Below are 22,375 nucleotides of genomic sequence, written 5' to 3' on the forward strand. Positions count from 1 at the left end.
AGAAACATTGGATGTGTTCAAGTCAAAAAACCTAATGGATATGCACCATAAGGGACTTAAGACACTGGCTAATGATCACAAATATTTCTTTTTACAAAAAAGTATCACAGTGATCAACTTAACACTGACAGTATTCTTGGTCAGATACTGAAAGAAATTAATAATTTAGCATCCTTCCTATAAAACTAATGAGACCAAGATACAACCAGCAAGGTTTTTCTGGAAAGCAGTTCTCATCATATCAATTTATTTCTATTACAGTCCACATAAATTATAATCTACATACCTCAATTTTAAAAGGCTTTTGATTGTGTCCTGTATTTGAAAACAAGCTAGGAAGTGTTTTAATCTTAAACAAGAATTAAAGATAAGGAGAGAACCCTAAAAGCTGCAAGAGAAAAGCAACAAGTTATATACAAAGGAAACCCCATAAGACTATCAGCTGACTTCTCAGCAGAAATCTTACAGGCTAGAAGGGAGTGGCATGATAAATTTAAAGTGCTGAAAGGAAAAAATCCACAACCAAGAGTACTCTACCTGCCAAGGTTGTCATTTAGAATGGAAGGAGAGATAAAGAGTTTTTCAGACAAGCAAAACCTAAAGGAGCTCATCACCACTAAACTGGCCTTACAAGAAATCTTAAAGGGACTTCTTTAAGTGAAAAAGAAAATGCCACAAACAGGAATAAGAAAATTATCAAAGAACAAATATCACTGGTAAAGGTAAATATATAGTAAAGGTAGTAGATCAACCACCTATAAAGCTAGTATGAAGGTCAAAAGATAAAAGTACTAAACCATCTATATCTATGATAATAGATTAAGAGACACACAAAATTAAAAGAGATAAAATATGTCAAAAACATAAAACATGATGGGAAGAGTAAAACTGTAAGGCTTTTAGTATGAGGTCGATCTTAAGAGACCACCAACTTAATATAGATTGCTATTTACATAGGTTATTATATATGAACCTCATGGTACCTACAATAAATACATAAAAAATAAAAAGAAAGGAACCCAAACATAACCCTAAAGAAAGTCATCAATCACAAAGAAAGAGAGCAAGAAAGGAACAGAAAGAACTACAAAAACATTTAGAAAAAAAAGTAACAGAATGGCAATATGTACATGCTTATCAACAATTACTTTTTTTTTTTTAAAGATTGGCTTCTGAGCTAACAACTGTTGCCAATCTTCTTTTTTTTCCTGCTTTTTCTCCCCCAATCCCCACAATACATAGTTGTTTATTTTTAGTTGTGGGTCCTTCTAGTTGTAGCATGTGGGACACCAACTCAGCATGGCCTGACAAGCCGTGCCATGTCCGTGCCCAGGACCCAAACCGGTGAAACCCTGGGCTGCCAAAGTGGAGCAAGCGAACTTAACCACTCGGCAATGGGGCCAGCCCCTCAACAATTACTTTAAATGTAAATAGACTAAATCCTCCAATCTAAAGATATAGGGTAGCTGAAGGGATAAAAACACAAGACCCACTTACAAGAGACATACTTCAAACCTAAAGACACTCACAAACTGAAAATGAAGAGAAGGAAAAAGATATTTCATGCAAATGGAAAATGAAAAGAAAGCCAGGGTAACAATACTCACATCAGACAGAGTAAGCTTTAAAACAAAAACTGTAACAAGAGTCATAGAAGGGAACTAAATAATTATGAAGGGAACAATCCAACAAGAGGATATAACACTTATAAATATCTATACACCCAACATAGAAGCACCTAAATACATAAAGCAAATATTAACAGACATAAGATGAGAAATTGACAGTAACACAATAATAGTAGGAGGCTGTAATACCCCACTTACATCAACAGATAGATCATCCAGGCAGAAGATCAATAAGGAAACATTGGTCTTTAATGACACATTAGACCAGATGGGACTTAATAGATATATACAGAACATTCCATCCAAAAACTATAGCATACACATTCTTTTTGAATACACATAGAACCTTCTCCAGGACAGATCACATCTTAGGAGACAAAACAAGTCCCAATGAATTTAAGAAGACTGAAATCATATCAAGCATCTTTTCCACAACAGTATGAAACTAGAAATCAACTGCCAGAAGAAAGCTAGAAAAGTCACCAATATGTGAAGATGAAACAAAATGCTACTGAACAACTACTGGGTCAACAAACAAATCAAATGAGAAATCAAAAAATACATGGAGACAAATGAAAATGAAAATACAACAGACCAAAATCTATGGGATACAGCAAAAGTGGCACTAAGGGAAGTTTATAGCAATACAGACATACCTCAAGAAACAAGAAAAATCTTAAACAATCTAATATTACACTTAAAGGAGCTAGAAAAAAGAAAAAATGAAGCCCCAAATCAGTAGAAGGAAGGAGATAAAAATCAGAGTGGTAATAAATGAAATAGAGACTAAAAAGACAACAGAAAGGATCAATGAAACAAAGAGCAGGTTTTTTGAAAAGATAAACAAAATTGACAAACCTTTAGCTAGACTCACAAAGAAAAATGAGAGAAGTCTCAAATAAATAAAATTAGAAACAAAAGAGGAGAAATTACAATGGATACCATAGAAATACAAAGGATTACAAGAGAATACTAGTAAAAGCTATATGCCAACAAATTGAAATAATCTGGAAGAAAGGTATAAATTCTTAGAATCATACAACCTTCCAAAACTGAATCAAGAAGAAATAGAGACTCTGAATAGACTGATCACTATTAAGGAGATTGAAACAGTAATCAAAAACCTCCCAAAAAACAAAAGTCCACGACCAGGCTGCTGCCCTGGTGAATTCTACAATGTTCAAAGAAGATTTAATATTTATCCTTCTCAAATTCTTCCAAAGAGATGAAGAAGAGAGGACAGTTCCTAACTCATTTTACAAGGCTAGCATTACTCTGATATCAAAACCAGACAACGACAACACAAAAAGAGAAAATTACAGGCCAATACTGCTGATGAAGCTACATGCAAAAATTCAGCAAAATATTAGCAAACCGAATACAATACATTAAAAGTTAAACATTAATACCTTAAAAATAAAAACAATACATTAAATAAATCATACACCATGATCAAGTGGGATTTATTCCAGAGATACAAAGATGGTTCTACATCCACAAATCAATCAACATGATATACATTAACAAAATGAATAAAAATCACATGATCATTTCAATAGATGCAGAGAAAGCATTTGATAAGATTCAGCATCTATTTATGATAAAAACTCGGAATAAAATGGGTATAGAAGGAAAGTGCCTCAACATAATAAAGGCCATATATGACAAACCGACACCTAACATCATACTCGATGGTGAAAAACTGAAAGCTATCCCTTTAAGAACAGGAACAAGACAAGGATGACCACTTTTGCCTCTCTTATTCAACATAGTATTGGAAGTCCTAGCCAGAGCAATTCAGCAAGAAAAGGAAATAAAAGGGATTCAAATTGGAAGGAAGAAGAAAAATTGTCACTATTTGCAGACGACATGATTATATACATAGAAAAACCCTTAAGAATCCACCCAAAAACTATCAGAAATAATAAATGAATACAATAAATTTGCAGAGTACAAAATCAACTTACAAAAGTCAGTTGCATTCCTATACACTAACAACAAAATAGCAGAAAGAGAAATCAAGAATAAACCCATGTACAACTGCAACAAAAAGAATAAAATACCTAGGAATAAATTTACCCAAAGAAGTGAAAGGCTTATACACTGAAAACTATAAAACATTGTTCAAAGAAATCAAAGAAGACACCAAGGAATGGAAAGATATTCCATGTTTGTGGATTGGAAGAATTAACATAGTTAAAATGTCCATACCACCTAAAGCAATCTACAGATTCAACGCAATCTCTATCGAAGTCCCAATGACATTTTTTACAGAAACAGAACAAAGAATCCTAAAATTTATATGAACAACAAAAGACCCCAAATAGCCAAAGCAATCCTGAGAAAAAAGAACAAAGCTGGAGTCATCATACTCCCTGATTTCAAAGAATACTACAAAGCTGCAGTAATCAAAACAGCATGGTACTGGCAGAAAAACAGACACAGATCAACAGAACAGAATTCAGAGCCCAGAAATAAACCCGCACAGTTATGGACTACTAATTTTTGACAAAGAAGCCAAGAACATACAATGGAGAAAGGAAAATTTCTTCAATAAATGGTATTGGGAAAACTGGACAGCCATATGCAAAAGAATGAAAATAGACCCCCATCTTACACCACACATAAAAATTAACTCAAAATGGATTAAAGACGTGAATGTAAGACCTCAAACCACAAAACTCCTAGAAGAAAACATAGGCAGTATGCTCTTTGACATTGGTCTTAGCAGTATCCTTTTGAATATGCCTCTTCAGGCCAGGGAAATAAAAGCAAAAATAAACAAATGGGACTACATCAAGCTAAAAAGCTTCCGCACAGCAAAGGAAACCATCAACAAAACAAAAAGACAACCTGCCATTTGGGAGAAGATATTTGTAAATCATATATCTGACAAGGGGTTAATATCTAAAAAATATAAAGAATTCATATAAACCAACAACAACAAAAAACAATTTAAAAATGGACAGAGGATCTGAACATTTTTCCAAAGAAGATACACGGATGGCCAACAGGCACATGAAAAGATGTTCAACATCACTAATTATTAGGGAAATGCAAATCAAAACCACAATGTGCTATCATCTCATACCTGTGAGAATGGTTATTATTAAAAAGACAAGAAATAACAAGTGTTGGAGAGGATGTAGAGAAAAGGGTACCCTCATACATGCTGGTGAGAATGTAAAACGGTGCAGCCACTATGGAAAACAGTATGCAGATTCCTCAAAAGATCAAAACTGGAACTACCATATGATCTAGCTATTCTACTTCTGGGTATTTATCCAAAGAACATGAAAACACTAATTCGAAAAGATATATGCACCCCCTATGTTCACTGAAGCATTATTCACAATAGCCAAGACTTGGAAACAACCCAAGTGCCCATCAACAGAACAATGGATAAAGAAGATGTGGTGTGTATATATATATATATGGGGTGTGTGTATACACACACACACACCCAATGGAATACTACTCGGCCATAAAAAATATTAAATCTTGCCATTTGCAACAACATGGATAAACCTCGAGGGTATTATGCTAAGCAAAATAAATCAGACAGAGAAAGCCAAATACCATATGATTTCACTCATATGTGGAAGATAAAACAACACCAAACAAACACATATATACAGAGAACAGATTGGTGGTTACCAGAGGGGAAGGGGGATGGGGGAAGGTGAAAGGGGTAAAAGGGCACATTTATACAGTGATGGATGGCAACTATACTTTTGGTGGTGAACACGATGTAGTCTATACAGAAGTCAAAATATAATGATGTCCACATGAAATTTACATAATATTATAAATCAATGTTACCTCAATAAAAATAGTAAAACAAACAATCATTGAGCATTTACATTTTGCCAGGCATTCTGCTAAATGCTTTAGGTGCTATGCTAAAGTTAGCTATCCTCTTTTTAAAGAATCATCACAGTTTGTTTATTTAATTAGAAATAAATTTTAAAACGACATGGAAAGGGGAAAATTGATAGAAATGTATGTAAGGGTTAAAAAACTAGGAGTAATAATTCCATAGTTTGGAACAAGGCTATCTGGCCTAGAGATCCACCTATGTAGCCCATGGGCCACGACCTGACTGCCACCTGTTTTTGTGGAGCCCACAAGCTAGAATGGTTTTTACATTTTTAAATGATTTGGAAAAAATGAAAAGAACAACAATATTTCGTGACACACAAAAATTATATGAAATTCAATTTCAATGTCTATAAATAAAGTTTTATTGGAGCACAGCCATGTTCATTCTTTTACATATCATTTATGGCTGTTTTCATGCTACAATGGCAGAACTAAGTAGCACTTTGCATGGCTGCTTGGCACACTGAAAAATACAGTGATGTAGTTACGAAGCCACAACATTTCAAGTGTCACACATACTGCCACACCACACTTTTTATTTTATTTTTATTACCAGTGTATGCTCATCGTATCAAAATAAGAAAAGAAAACTGTACTTCAAATGCCACACTTTTGAGGCACAGTAGAGTGTGAACTGTTTTGTTATTGAACTAGATGGCAAAGCACTGTGTTCATTATGCAATGACCCTATAGCTATGCTGAAAAGAATCTAATATACATCAATATTACCAGACAAAGGACTCATCACAGAGTCCCCTGCCCACAGGTAAACAATGGTCAAAAAAATTAGAAAATTTAGTCTCATCACAGGAAATTTCTTCACAAAAATAAAAAATGAACATGAAGGTATGACCAAAGTAAATTTCTGAGTGGCTTGTTAGCCAAGCAAGGAAAGCTGTTCACTGATGGCAAATTAATTAAATCATGTTTGAGTGTAGCAGCTAAAGAAATGTGTCCAGAGAAAATAAACCTGTCTAAGACTATTGGCCACTCAGCAAGGACAGATGCTCAAAAAGTTGAGGATATTCGGAGCAACACTAATCGTTGATTATAAAACAAGACAAGGAAAATGATTTCAAGTAGTTTTCTTTTGTCGACAGATATTATGGATATTGTTCGATTGCTGCTTTTTATTTGAGGAGTCAATGCCAAGTTTGGAGTAACTGAAGAATCAGCTTCCATGACTAGCCTGTGTGAAACAATTTCAGGCAAGAATATCTTCAAAGAAGTTGAGAAAACACTAATTCAGTACAAGCTAAAGTGGAATCTGCTAAGATATTTTACAAATAATGATGATAAAATATGTAGAGGAGAAAAAGATAAATTTACAAAAGCTTGCAAAAATTTAAGGTATTTCAATCTTATCGTTATTAATTATACTTATTATTCAATCAGTGGGTACCATTGTCAGTTTTGTGAATTTTCATCAAAAATAGAAGCTGAATATCCTGATTTGCCCTACCAGTCAGAAGTTAAAAACAGCAGTGCTAAAATTTTATTGTGACTGCTTTAGCTCAGTGCTGAGACTGAAATTTTTCTGAAAGAGAAGAACCATCATTGACCACTATTAGCAAACTTAATGGCTTTGGAAATTAGGTTTTGCTGCAAACTTGATAACGTTTCTTAAAGAATTTGACCTAAAATTACAAGGCAAAGCAGTTATTATATGTGAAATTTTAACTGAAGTAAAGTCATTTCGATGTTAACTAATGTTGTTTGAATCACAATTAATGCCAAGAGTTAAAACAAGAAATGAGATCTATATTCCTACACAAATTTGAAGTAGATATATTTTCCGATCTCAAACTAAGTTCCACCTAGGGTAAACAACTGTCCCAGTTTTAGCACTTTAAGTCCAAAATCCTGGGAAACTACTCAGTCCCAGAAAACTGGAACAACTGGTCTCCCAATTCCAGAAGTGCTTTTTAGACCTGGATGCAAATGCAAATGCAATTTCCATGTTTCAAAATCCATCAACTGTGCAACTGAGGAGCTTCCACATAACCTGGAATTGGAAGAGATTAATCTGCAATGCAATGACATGCTTAAAGGCAAACATCAAGAGAAAAATCTAATAGAATTATATAAGATAAGATGCTGCCATGGATTGATATCAGTATTTGATAGTACTTATCTGTTCGAAAGAGCATTTTTAAATGTGAAATACATAAAATCTCTGAGAGATCAGCATTAACAGATGAACATTTGCAGCTGAGTTTGACAAGAGAGAACACTAACTTTGAACTCCAATTAAATGAAATGCTATCCCCTATTCCATTCGTAGATGTGTATTTTAAAAAACTGTCCTTTATTATTATTATAGTTTGAATTTCATCAATAAAAAATTGTAGAATTTTTCTCTCTTGTTATACAAGTGCGTACATAATATCTTCAATTTTGCCTCTTGGTCTGCAAAGCCTAAAATATTTACTATGTGGCCCTTTACATAATGTGGGTTCCTCATCTGGACTAAGATAAATATAGTCAAGGAGTGGAGACTGTCATAGTTTATAAGAAACTAAATGAAGTAGTAACACTGGCTTTTATGAGAAAAATGAACAGAAGTGATATATATTTAAAAGACTGTAACATACCAGAGTCAGAAGCAATCTCTTCATTACACCGATATCTTTAGATGTCCATCTAGAATCTAGATCATAGATCTTAACTCTTCTGCTGTAGAAGTTAACTTTCTGTTAAAGGAAAAACATGGCATGGATTCAAGGAAGACTGACAATGACTAACAAGGTGAAACTTACGTGTCTATTGTAAAAAGTTTTGAAAAATAAAGTTGTTTCGCTCAAAAATGTCAAGATTACACAGATAATAATTACCATTTAAAACCACACAGGGGGCCGGCCCATGGCTGAGTGGTTAAGTTCACGCGCTCTGCTTCAGCGGCCCAGGGTTTCACTGGTTTGGATCCTGGGCACCGACATGGCACCACTCATCAGGCCACGCTGAGGCAGCATCCCACATGCCACAACTAGAAGGACCCACAACTAAAAAATATGCAACTATGTACTGGAGGGATTTGGGGAGAAAAAGCAGAAAAAAAAAAAAAAGATCAGCAACACTTGTTTGCTCAGGTGCCAATCTTCAGGGGGGAAAAAACCCACACACAATACCCTGGGCTGTTTTGGGAGGGTTTTGGTGAGGAAGATTGGCCCTGAACTAATAACCATTGCCAATGCTCCTCTTTTGCTTGAGGAAGATTGTCCCTGAGCTAACATCTGTGCCAGTCTTTATTTTTTCATACGTGGGATGCTGCCACAGCATGGCTTGATAGGTGGTGTGTAGGTCCTCACCCAGGACCCAGACCCACGAACCCCAGGCCACCAAAGCGGAGCACACGAACTTAACCACTACACTACCAGGCTGGCCCCCTTGGGCTGTTTTTATGGTTTACGGAAGAGTTTAAAAAACATGACGTAATTAAAGCAGGGTAATTTGTTTTGTTTCAGTTTTGTTTAGTCTTAAGAATAATTTATTGACTACAGGGAAGACAAAATGTTGAAACAGTTTCTGAGAGAGAGTGTTAATTTTACACTCCTAGAGTTCTTCCAGAAGAGAATAACCTTCTTACTATAGGATTTAAACTTTTATCTACCTAAAGGCAAGAACCAATCTATTATTTTAAAAAGTCAAGATGGCCTATGAAAGCATTACGATCCAGATTTCACAGCATGGCTCAATTTCGTATTAGAAATGTTATGAAATCTTAAATACATAGCGAAATAAAACATCCCAGTCTATACAAAAATACCCCAAGATAGCAAGTAATTTAGAGTTAATGACATACAAGTAATATGTATTTTTTAGAACTATAATCATCATCAAGGCATTTCTTGGTGCTAGGACTACAAGGAAGAATAAGAAGCTGCCAATGAGCTTTAGAAAACTTACAATCTACTGGGGAAGGTAGACTAAATAAATAAAGGAAATAAATAATGTAAGTTAACGTAAGCATAGTGCCCAATGAGTGGTATATGCATGCATGCAGCAAGTACTATAAGGGAAGAGAAACATAATTGGGATTTAAATAATGTAAGTTAACGTAAGCATAGTGCCCAATGAGTGGTATATGCATGCATGCAGCAAGTACTATAAGGGAAGAGAAACATAATTGGGATTTACAAATATCAAAATTCTACACAATTACTTGTTTCAAGGATGTACATATGTAAATTAATGTCTACCTAATATCTGCCAGTAACGAGAAATTAGATTGTGGCAGTAATAACACATCTTTTCTCTCAGCCTAATGGCGTATAAATTTAAGTAAGGATGCCTCTTTTAAAATCGTCATTTTGATGTACTAAGCCAGGGTCAGCAGGTATATCGCTGCTATGAGAGCAAATAATCCACTAATCAAACACAGTATTCTTTCCCACTGAGCAAAAAAAGAGGCCTCACAAAACTTCTCAACACAGTTCCCTAGGTAACCACCACTAATCAACCAGAATTGGTACTTGCATTAAACTCACTTGCCATGCAAGTTGTAAGGCATCACTTTAAGAACAGAAGGAACAACACAGGTATAGTCTACTCATTTGATTTCAGTGCAGGTATTAGCCATAACACGTACATATGAGAATAATTGGTACTTTCATACCATTTTGAAGTTTGGTTATTGCTTTCTCTAGAGTCTTCAGTATTTTAATTTGTTATGATTATTTTAGGTATTTCACTTTTTAGTGAGGCTATTAAAAGGTTCTGTTAACTTTTAGTAAGATCCTTTATCAGATTTTAAAATAATTAGTGTTGTGATCTTTTATTTTAGAAGGAGAAATAAGAGAAGACTGCACAGGACAGGTAAAACACTTTCTCTTACTGTTTATTATTAGACATTTAAATTTCAAGAGAGAAGCATACTGTGTGATTATTTTGAACTCAGGAAAAGATGAAACTGGAAACATCTTTCTAGACAACTATTCGGCTTTTCAGTATTTCAAAGTTGTAATTATTATTAGTTATTTTTGAAAAATAAAATTGTGCATAGTGGAACATGTACAAATCAAAGTATATATCTGGAATTTGCCTCAAAACAATCCAGTGGGGAGAAACCGGAAGGAATATAGATGAATTAAAGTCACCATGAGGTGATGATGGGTGGGTGATGGGTAATATAGCAGTTTACATATACCATTCTCTCTACTCTGGTATATGTTTGAAATTACCCAAAAGTATAAGCTTAAAAATAAAAGGTTTAAAATGATGATTTATCCAATTCACTTTTATTACATCTATGTATAATTTTTGTAAGAAATGCATGTGGGGTCCCTCTCCATATCCTGCCACTGACATCACATCTAAGTTCATTTTGAGAGGAGCTATCAATGTCCTGTTATGCCAATTTCGAAAAGGTTAGGTATAAGTCAGAGAAAGCCTCATAATTTTACTGAAAGCCCACAGTGGATTATCGTAGTAACTGATTCATTATCACAGTAACTGATTCATTATGAGACTTGAGTTTGAATGACAGTTCCACAATTGCTGGCATTATAACTTTGGAAAAATCACTTCATCTCTCTGTAAGCCTCAACTTCTTCGTGTGTAAAATAGAGATAATTCCACATACCCCACAGGATTTTTATGAACCTCTGTTGTGACCATGTATGTGGGAGGACCTTGTTAATTATATGGAACTATCCTAATGGTAGTAATTATTAACATTATTGCTTCAACCTACTTCTTTATGGATATATCTAAATTGAAAATAAATTTTTTTTAAATTCTAGATTTGCTTAGAGGGAAATATTCTATATTACAGTTGAATGTACAATGCATAACAATCTGCATTTAATTTGCTAAAAGAAACAATCATAAATTTTATGTATTTTTAAAGAGCTTATTTTTTAGAATACTTGTTAAAGAAAAAAACTGCATCCTATCAAAACTTTACAAACACATTCTCTTGGATACACAAAGATAATATGAGATCTAATCAAGAAATTGACTTCCCAAGGATCTTCCTGAAGTGGTTGTTATACAGAATAGGAAAAACATCAGTTTCTGTACTAAAGTATAGAATGGCTACTATAACCTAATTATTAGGCCACAAGTCTTTGGGTTCAGATATTAATACAGCTTAAGTTCAGATTAGCACTAATTCAAACATACTTTATGTTCAGCTCTCTGGTTTCTTGTTTAGGAATTGTTATTAAGTGCACATAAGATACAGATTATAATAGCCTGTCATTATTGCTTGCAAAGGTCTTTCTCATTCAAAATTTTCACATGCTACATTTTAAAATATGATTTTGTGTCTTTGTATAGTTTTAATATAACTATGTTTTCAAAATATTTCTCTTTATCAACTATTTATCAGCTTTAATCAACTGAATATATTCAACAAGAAAAATTTTAAAATAAAATAATTCACACTAATATTTATCAAGTGCTCATTAAATGACTGGCACTGATCTCAGTACTTTAAATGTTTTGATTCAGTTAATTCTATGAAGTGAATACTACTATCAGCCCAATCTTATAGACAAAGAAGCAGACACGGAGGTTAAGTAACTTCCCCACAGTCACAGAGTTTGTAAGGTGCACAGCTGGAATTCAAACCCAAATAGTCTGGCTCTAGACCAGAGTTTCTCAATCTAGACGACGGTTTCTCAATCTAAGAGCTAATGACATTTTGGGCTGCTAATTCTTTGTTTTGGGGGGGCCATCTTGTACATTGTAGGATGTTTAGCAGCATCCCCGCCCTCTACCTATTAGATCCCAGTAGCTCTCCCACCCCAACTGTGACAACCAAATGTCTCCAGACATTGCCAAATGTTACCTTGGGGGAGGGGATGGCAAAATCACCCCGTTGAGAAGCACTGCTCTAGAGAAACTCCTACACAACTCTGCCTCTCTAAAAACCACACATATAGAAATATGGAAAGCCAGAAAACAAGAAAATAAAAATCACCTATAATCCCATCATCCAGAGATAATCATTAACATTACCAGTACTTTTTAAGCTTCCTGAGTGCCCCTCCCCAATTACATTCCCCTCCCTCCACCGACTCTCACAGTCCTAAGTCTGTGTTAATCACTCCTCTGCTTGTCTTTATGATCTCCCCATTTATGGTTATATCCCTAAAAAACATAATATTTAGTTGGGCCAGCCCTGTGGCCTAGTGGTTAAGTTCGGCTGCACTGCACTTCAGTGGCCTAGGTTCAGTTCCCGGGTGCATAGCTACACCACTTGTTGGCAGCCATGCTGTGGTGGCGACCCACATATAACACAGAAGAAGATCTGGCATAGATGTTAGCTCAGGGTGAATCTTTCTCAGAAAAACAAACAAAAAAACCCTGTAATATTTGGTTTTACTTATTTCTGTACTTCATATAAACAGAAACACTGTGCATTCTTTTTGTTACGTTTTCACTCAATACTATGTTTCTGAAATACTGATGTGTATATTTATTTTCACTGCCTATTATATTCCACTGAATATTGTAATTTATTCATCTACTCTACTGTTGATGGACATTTACACTGTTTCTAGCTTTTTCTGTTACAAACAGTGCTGCTGTCAACATTTTTCTACACATCACTAGGGTATATACTTAGGAATAGAATTTCTGGTCACAGGCAATGCACATCTTTAATTTTAATAAATAATTCCAAATTTTTCCCAAAGTTGTTTTACCAATTTACATTCCTACTAGCTAAGAGTTTCCATTGCTCCACAATCTTGCTAACACTTAGTTTTAATATTCATATTTACAAAATTTTGCTGTTCCTCATAGCTGTGAAATAGCTTCTCACTGAGGCTTTAATTTGCACTTACCTGATTAATAATACGGTTGAACATATGTTCATATGTTTTTGGTCATTTATATTTCCTCTTTTGAGACATGCCTACTCTTATCTTTCCCTCAGGTTTCCTATTCCCTATCTATCCATCAGGTTCTTTGCCTTTTTCTCACTGATTTGTAGGAGTTCTTTATATATTCTGGCAACCAATCCTTTGTCATTGTTACAGATAACTTCTCCCTGTTTGTTGCATGTCTCTTCCCTGTCTTTATGGTTGATGAAGAGAAATTCAACTACATTAAAGATAAGAATGTACCACTATTTCCCTTCATGGAATGTTTTTATGTCTTGTTTCAGATATCCTTCCCTCCTCCCAATATTACACGGATATTCTGTTATTAAAGTTTTTGCCTTTTGCATTTGTCTAATCCATTTGGATTCCTTTTTTTGTGTTGTCAATTACATGTAAGCCCAGAATTAAAATGAAGTTATTCTAAACATATAAAGAAATAGTATACTCCTATTCTAAGTTAGAGCTTAACTCTAACTTAGATAAGCAAAGCCTAAAAATGGCCAAACATGCCAAGCACGGCATGCCCAAATTTAAAGTTGATTATATAATTAGTCAGGTTCCATAGATATATATTATTTAGAAAGATTGTCATAGTAAACTGAACAGATTTGTTTCACTCAAGAAATAACACAACAGACCTAAATTATCAACATATAGATCAGCAAATGACTCAGCCCTGATCTACCTAATTCTAAGTCCTCAACTATACAAATAGACCTAGGTATTATTCTGTGAAATTTTTAGATTTAACTATCAAATTCCCATGCCACGATTATAATGAATGGCATTTATTTTAAAAACATACATCATTTGTATTCTGTGTGTTTTACTTAGGTATTTTGTATTTGTACTCTAAGCTGTTTCTTGTCTTACAATTTCAGACATCTTTGAGGTAAATAGGCAATAGTGAAAGTTGCTTAGGCATGTTTAAGATAATGGTGGCTATGGTTCCCAGGCCTGGCACTCAGCAGAAATCATGAGTCAATGACAGGAAACAGCTCATAGTAAAAACAGGTAAGTGAGAAGTCTGTATTTGAATTTCATCAGAAGTCTCAAAAAATGTGTTTTTACAGTGGATTTGTTCAAAGTAGGTTCCAAACATAGTCTATGACTGCATTTGTCATGTCCCTTAAGTTTCTTTTATTCTCTAACAGAATCCCTTTCTTTACATAGTTCATTCTCAGAGAAACCAGGCCATTTATTCTATATAATGCCCCACATTCTGGGTTTGGTTGACAGATTCCTCATTTAACTTGTTCTTCTGTCCCATTATTTCCCATATAGTCATGGTCACTTAAGGACAGAAATACACTCCGAGAAATGTGTCATTAGGCAACTTCATCATTGTGCAAACATCATAGAGTGTTCTTACACAAACCTACATGGTATAGCCTACTACACACCTAAGTTATATGATACTAACCTTTTTTTTTTTTTTTTGGTGAGGAAGATGCACGCTGAGCTAACCATCCATTGCCAATCTTCCTCTTTTTGCTTGAGGAAGATTGTCACTGAGCTAACATCTGTGCCAATCTTCCTCTATTTTGTATGTGGAACACTGCCACCGCATGGCTTGATGAGTGGCATGTAGGTCTGCGCCCAGGATCTGAACCCCAGGCCGCCGAAGCAAGGCACCACTGAGCCAGCCCCTATATGGTACTAATCTTATGGAACCACCATCATATATGCAGTCCGTTGTTGACCAAAACATTGTTATACAGCACACGACTGTACACTAGTCTTTAGATCCATTTTCTTGGTTAAATTAAAATGCAGCTTTTTAGGCAATTTTTTACATCACATCATGAGGTACATAAATATTTGGTTGCCCCAACTTTTCGTGACGCTAACTGACCAATGGATTCAGTTAAATTCTTGATTCTTCCACTTAAAAATTCCCCATCAGCCTTTCACTCGGTGGTTTTAGAATCCATTGGTGACCACTGCCTATCCATCTTTTTCATTGGGGTTTCAAAAATAGGGATTTTCTAATTCTATCATTTCTTCTGTATTTATTACATGCAATTCTTCTGTAACAAAATTTTTCCCTCATCAACTATTTGGTTTCCATAAAAGGAAGTTTATAAAAGGCAGGATAAATGCTTGATTCTTTCCTTCTATTTATCAATGTTCAGAGCAGGGATTAGCAAACTTTTTCTGTAAAGGGCCAGACAGTGAATATTTTAGCCTTTGCAGACCATGTGGTCTCTGTCACACTCCTCTACTCTGTCATTGTAGCAAATAAGCAACTATAGATAATACTCACATGAATAAGGGCAGTTATGTTCCAATAAAACTTTATGAACACTTAAAATTTGAATTTAATTCAATTTTTACGTTATAAAGTATTAGTCTTCTTTTCATTTTTTCCAATTATTTAAAAATGTAAAAACATCTTCTTAGCACACAGGTCTTAGAACAATGGAGGGTGAACTGGGCCATAGGCCATAGTTTGCTGACCCCTGGTTCAGAGTAATGAGTTGGTGCCCAGCAGCCTCCACAGACCCAATGAGAGAGACAGAGTGTGTATTTGTGTGTGTATCTGTGTGTGTTTAAAATCTTTTAAGAACTCCTGGATTTTTAGACGCTTGATGTGTTTCAGTCCTCTGTAGTGATTATCATTTTTGATGTATCAATTGTCTTCCTTCACGTTGACTCCTCTGCCCTTTTGATATGACCCAATTAGTCTTTGGCAGCTGCCTTACTTTAATGATGTAAGATATCCCAGACTCATCTTACATATTCCCTGCCTAGACCTAAAATCTACTATTTTCTCTAGGGTTATAGCTTTTAGACTTTTTTGGTGGATGCAAATATGTATTTTTTAAAAGAAAAAGACATGAGTTTTTTTTTTTAAGATTTTTTTCTTTTTTCTCCCCAAAGCCCCCAGTACATAGTTGTATATTCTTCATTGTGGGTCCTTCTAGTTGTGGGCATGTGGGACACTGCCTCAGCGTGGTTTGATGAGCGGTGCCATGTCCGCGCCCAGGATTCGAACCAACGAAACACTGGGCCGCCTGCAGCAGAGCATGCGAACTTAACCACTCGGCCACGGGGCCAGCCCCGACATGAGTTTCAACTGATATTTCCAATTTAAAATTAAGATGAAGGGAGTTTGATTTCATTTTTTTTTTCTTGTAGCTTTTTTCTTATTCTAAAAATCTAGTCCCCTAAAGATATTAACTTCTTTTTTTAACTAAACATCACTTCGTTGAAACTGCTTCCACTTAGTCACCAATGACCTCCAAATTGTCAAATCCAAAGGATAATTATTAGTATTTAACTCATCAGAACTCTCTATACTATTTAACACTGCTGACTATGCTCTTCATCTTGAAACATTTAGCGTCCATTATACCTTCCATTATATCATTATAAAAGGTATAAGTTCTTCTACCTTGCTATTTCATTTCTATCTCCTTGTATGACTCCTTTTACTTGCCTCTAGCCTTTTCTTTAACAATTCTATATATTATCCATTGACAATTCTACCAGTTCTCAGGAATCAACAGCAGAAAGACATCAATTGGTATCTCTAGCCAAGGCTCTGTCCCAAGTTTCAAACTGATATATCCTGCTCCTGCAAGCCATTGCCACACTAAGTTAGTTGTCCTTTCTGTGAAGTTCCATAGTGTCTTGTGCTTTGCCTATCACCATAAATATTACTTTTTATTATACCTTTTAGTTTAATTGTCTCTCCCACTAGACTTAGTAAGTTTCTTTAAGGCAGTATTTGTGCCCATTTTGCTCACCATCTTATCATTAGCAGCAGGCACGGAATTCTGTATTCTGTATTTGTCAAATAACATAGGTACAAATAAAAGAATAAACATCTCTTTGACTAGATAATACCTGTTAAAAGAAAATTTTCCACAGACCATTTACTGACCGAGAAAGCTTTTATTCAATGATTTATGAATCAGGCAGCATCCAATCTAGCAGAGAGAAAGGAGCTCCAAGAGCTGTACAAGGTGAGAGATCTTTATAGACCAAAGTGAGGAGAAACAAGGAAGTTATACTGGGCATTTGCTGATTGATTAAAGCATGGTTACTTTCCTTATATGGAGCAAAGGGAAGTCTTGGAACGCCAGTTAGGTAATTTGTGCTGAGCAGGCAAGCGCTGATGGTTGACCCAGGCCCTCCTTTTCTGGGAGAGGTAAGAGAGAAACTTAGTTCAGTTTTGGTTTGCTGCCCTGAGGCCTAGCATGAGTGACTCCTCCTTGGCCTAGTCTGGTTACTTTAACATAATCCAAAACATAACAAATCCAAAACAAAACTCATCATTTTACCTACCAGCCCCAAACTTGCTCCTTGTCTTATATAGTATTTGTTATTCTTGATTTCCCTATAACCCACTCACAACGAATCAAACCAATCATCAAGTTTTATTGATTATTGCTCCTAAATATTTCTAGAATCTTGCCTCACTGTAACTCAGCTCTTAATCATCTGCACCTGGAATACTGTTTCCTAACTGATATCCTTGTCTTTAGTCGATCCTCACCACTACCTCAAATCTAGCCTCCATAAAGCTGTGAGACTGATCTACCTCTCATTCCCCTGCCTAAAACCCCAGAGAATAAAGTCCAAGTTCCTTATTACGGTATATTTTAAAAGGAAACCCATGAGTTTTAACTGATATTTCCAATTTAAAATTAAGATGAAAGGATTTTAATTTCATTTTTTTTTCTTATGCTAAAAACCACTGCCTAACCTATGCCTTCCTCTTCAATTTAATCTCCTGCTACTCCGCACCGAGAGAGTCTGAGTCGGTTGACAGTTATATAAATACCTGTTGTGTCACTTGGTATACTGTAGGTGTCAATAAATATTGATTGAACCAAACCAGACCTATGTAGACTTAGGTACCTTTTCATTAACACTATTTTTTCCAACATCTTATTATGAAAAATTTCAAATAAACAGAAATGTTCTAAGAAATGTACACTAAACATGCACATACACCCTACCTAGACTTAGGATTAATGTTTTACAATAATTGCTTTATGTTTCTATCCATCGACCAGTGCTTCTATCAATCCATTTATATTCTGACATATTTCAAAGTAAGCTACAGACATCCAGACACGTCACTCCCTTAGTTACTTTAGCATACACATCATTAATTAGAGCTTAATATTTGTTTACAGTCCTTCCCCTCCCTCCATAAAATGTACATAGAATGAAATGCACAAATCTTAAATGTTCCTCTATATGAGTGTGTGTGTATATATATTATACATAATATATATTTTATCCATCTTTTTATACATTATCTATCTATCTATCTTCATCAATCCCCAGGGGACTTTTAGCCAAGCAATTTTCTTAAAGTTCATATTCTGCTCAGGCCTAAAGCTAGTTTATGGTTAAAGTAAGAAGTGACATTATTTTTAAACACTGCTTATTTTAACCATGACCTAGCTCTAGGCCACATCAAAATATGCACTTTACTTCTAAGAAATTCCTTGGGTAAAATCCTCTGGGGAATAGATAGAGAGATCCAGGTGTAAAGTTCTCTAATGCTTTGAATTAGCTTGCTGTCAAAACCTTTGTTACTACAGTAGCTACAGTTTTCTCTAATAGTATACATTATTGCTTGTTTAAAACTCCTCAAGAAAAAGTCTGTCCTTCAATTTTCCCTGTTTACTTTCTCTTTTGTGGAAAAATATGAAAAGAGAATTATGTTACGATGTCTTAACTTGAAGTAACTACCATTTGAAGAACAGTGTATATTAGTCTTTGGGAAAACAAAAAATGCTCTGACAATTTTTTCCCTCCAATAAGAAGATAATTCCACAACTGCTTAAGTAATTCCTCCTCACTTTTAAATTTTACAGACCATCTTCACAGTGATTTTTAGCAACCTCAGGTGCCCTGCAGTTTAGTGGACTGTTCTCTGATGGATGTGGTCCACTTGAGAAAGATTCCTGCCCACTTTCTCCAAAACTATTTTGAAAAACACACTTAAACAGATTTTAACGAAGATAGTCAAGAATAAACCACAATGAAGAAAAAACAAATTAGAAAATTCATGAATGATTAAAATGGTAAATTTTTTCTGTTATGCATATTTCACCACAATAAAAAAACAAAAGAAATGAAACCACTAGAGGCCTAGCTAGCTCTAGGGAAGATTCAGGGAGGGATCTGTGCTAATGACAAAAGCTGAGGGAAAGAATTCCAGCGCTCTATTCAACCTTAGTAGATCAATTTTAGAGAAGCTAACTTGGGGTTGCTTGTTGAAAAGAGTTTCTAGGTATGGAGCATACCTCTTGTTCCCTATCAGTGACTTTGGTCATAGCAAATTTAGGTAATAAATTGTGTAGTTTATATCTATGATGTCTTTCCTGTACATTGGCATATTGTGTGGAAGAAATTCTTAGACTTGGGAATGATCGAAACTCATTCTTCTAATGTGGAATTATGACAGACACCGCAAATTGCTGCTTATATTACTCTTTCTGTCATAACTATCATTCAGGGGGGTTGAGTCCAGCCGGAAGAGAGTAATAAAGATAAAAAAGACAGTGTACACGGGTGTATATACATATATATACCCAATATTTAGTGACAATTATACACATTAATAAAGAGCACCTTATATAATTAAGTATGTAATTTCTAAAAGCGTGGAAAAAAGTAGCAATTTTTATGTTCATTGATACCTTCTATCATAAAGTTTATTAATCTACTTGATGGATGACAACATCTTCAAATATTCATTGATATGGAATAAGTGATCAACTATCCTCATACTTACTTGTTTCCTCCAAAGGATGATTTTTAAAATATATATATATATATATATATTTTTTTGGCCAGGAAGATTGGCCCTGAACTAATATCTGCTGCCAATCTTCCTCTTTTGGCTTGAGAAAGATTGTCACTAAGCTAACATCTGTGCCAATCTTCCTCTATTTTGTATGTGGGACGCTGCTACAGCATGGCTTGATGAACAGTGCGTAGGTCTGCACCTGGGATCCAAACCACCAAACCCCAGGCTGCCAAAGTGGAGTGCAAGAACCCAACCACTATGCCACTGGGCTGGTCCTTAAAGAACCGTGTGTGTGTGAGGAAGACTGGCCCTGAGCTAACATCTCTTGCCAATCTTCCTCCTTTTGCTTGAAGAAGATTGTTGCTGAGCTCACATCTGTGCCAATCTTCCTCTACTTTCTGTGGGATGCTGCCACAGCATGGCTTCGTGAACAGTGCTAGGTCCGTGTCCAGGATCCAAACCTGCTAACTCCAGGCCCCTGAAGCAGAGTACGTGAACTTAACCACTATGCCACTGGGCTGGCCCCAAAATATTTTTAAATATAACAACACATTGCCTAAAGATGAGAGTTAGATAAACCATTAGGTAAAAAAACAAAAGTGTCAACACAGCCAAAAATACAGTCATTAGTCTTCATAGATATGAACCCATTTATCTTAATGTTTACAACCTATCTATTTTCTGAAAGATTTGGGCATTTCACAAAATTATTTTATATATAATATCTAAAATAAAATCACACAAACCAAAAATTAATTAGAATTTGCAAAGTAAGAGATGTTCTTGAATACCTGGCCTGTTTTACACAAATTAAAATTGAGATTAGGGGGCTGGCCTCATGACCAAGTGGTTAAGTTTGTGTGCTCCGGTGGCCTGAGGTTTGCCAGTTCAGATCCTGGGTGCAAACCTACACACCACTCATCAAATCGTGCTGTGGTGGCATGCCACATAGAAGAACTAGAATGACTTACAACTAGGATATAGAACTATGTACTGGGGCTTTGGGGAGAAAATTAAAAGAGGAAGATTGGCAACAGATGTTAGTTCAGGGCCAATCTTCCTCACCAAAAAAAAAAAAAACAAAAAAAAAAACAAAAAACCTTTAAAAGGAAAAAAACCCCTGAGAGTAGCTCTGAATTTGGGGAGGCTAATGGAAAAAAGGGGAATAGGTTTAGTTTGGAAGGGACCATGGCATAATAGAAAGAATGTAGGATTTATAGACAAACTATCTCAGCTCCAGTTTTGTTCCACTACTTTGTCACGGCCACACATCTCTATACCTATTTACTAATCTCTAAAATGGGAATAATTACATTTAATAACATCACAGGATTGGTATGTCAAATTAGGTACTGTGAAAGTATTTTATAAACTCCAAAACACTGTTCATTATTATTGTTGCTGCTGACTTATTTTTTAAAGTATGCAAATAGCAAATTCATCTGGACAGAAACATTTTTCCAGCACGGGATTCACACTCAAGAATGCTTGTGTTAGGGGCCAGCCTGGTGGTGGAGCGGTTAAGTTCCCACATTCCGCTTCAGTGGTCCAGGATTCGCCAGTTTGGATCCCGGGTGCAGATCTATGCACTGCTTGTCAAGCCATGCTGTGGCAGGCATCCCACATATAAAATAGAAGAAGATGGGCATGGATGTTAGCTCAGAGCCAGTTTTCCTCAGCAAAAAGAGGAAGATTGGCGACAGATGTTAGCTCAGGGCTAATCGTCCTCAAACAGAAAAATAAAAAAAGAATGCTGTGTTAGAAAGCTGAAAAACAAACTATATATATCTTCAAGTAAAGTTTTAGAAAAGACAAACCGTATTCACATAGATGTTTTTGTTATAAATCTTGTATAAAAGCTGAAGGAAATACACTGAATCATAATTGAGTGAAAGCAGTTCTGTAGAAAGGCGACACAACATGTTCTAAGAACATTCCTTTCTGATGGTTTACTTAACACAGAGGAAGCTGGAAAGTTAAACAGTTAGCTTATCAATTAACCTGTCTCTCATAAGTCCCAGAAGCCTCAAGCCAACCTTTGGGAAGTGCTAGATTGTAATCAATTTGAGATTTCATTTTCTAGAAAGAACATCAAGGACCAAAACTCTGGAATATTGATTAAAAAGAAATCCCTCTATAATACCAAATATGCAAGAAGCAGAGTTAATATCCAATAGTGAAACTTGAGTAACTGGACAACCTGCTCAGGAAAGCATCTCCTGTCACACGGGTGGGCTACTGGCATGCCTGTAAAC

The 22,375-nt window shown here is 35.4% G+C and overlaps 1 protein-coding gene across 1 annotated transcript in view; it reads left to right on the top strand.

Annotated features, from left to right (window-relative positions):
- WDPCP (WD repeat containing planar cell polarity effector) overlaps positions 1–19,277 on the top strand; it is a 369,564-nt gene extending 350,287 nt beyond the window's left edge. The window contains exons 18-19 of the mRNA XM_046661836.1: positions 10,294–10,325; positions 19,183–19,277. Coding sequence (XP_046517792.1) covers positions 10,294–10,325; positions 19,183–19,230 — 80 coding nt within the window. The 3' untranslated portion in view covers positions 19,231–19,277. The remainder of the gene's footprint in view (positions 1–10,293; positions 10,326–19,182) is intronic.
- The last annotated feature ends 3,098 nt before the right edge of the window (positions 19,278–22,375 follow it).

Source organism: Equus quagga, chromosome 5, assembly GCF_021613505.1.
Source record: "Equus quagga isolate Etosha38 chromosome 5, UCLA_HA_Equagga_1.0, whole genome shotgun sequence".
In the NCBI taxonomy this organism is placed as follows: Eukaryota; Metazoa; Chordata; class Mammalia; order Perissodactyla; family Equidae; genus Equus; species Equus quagga.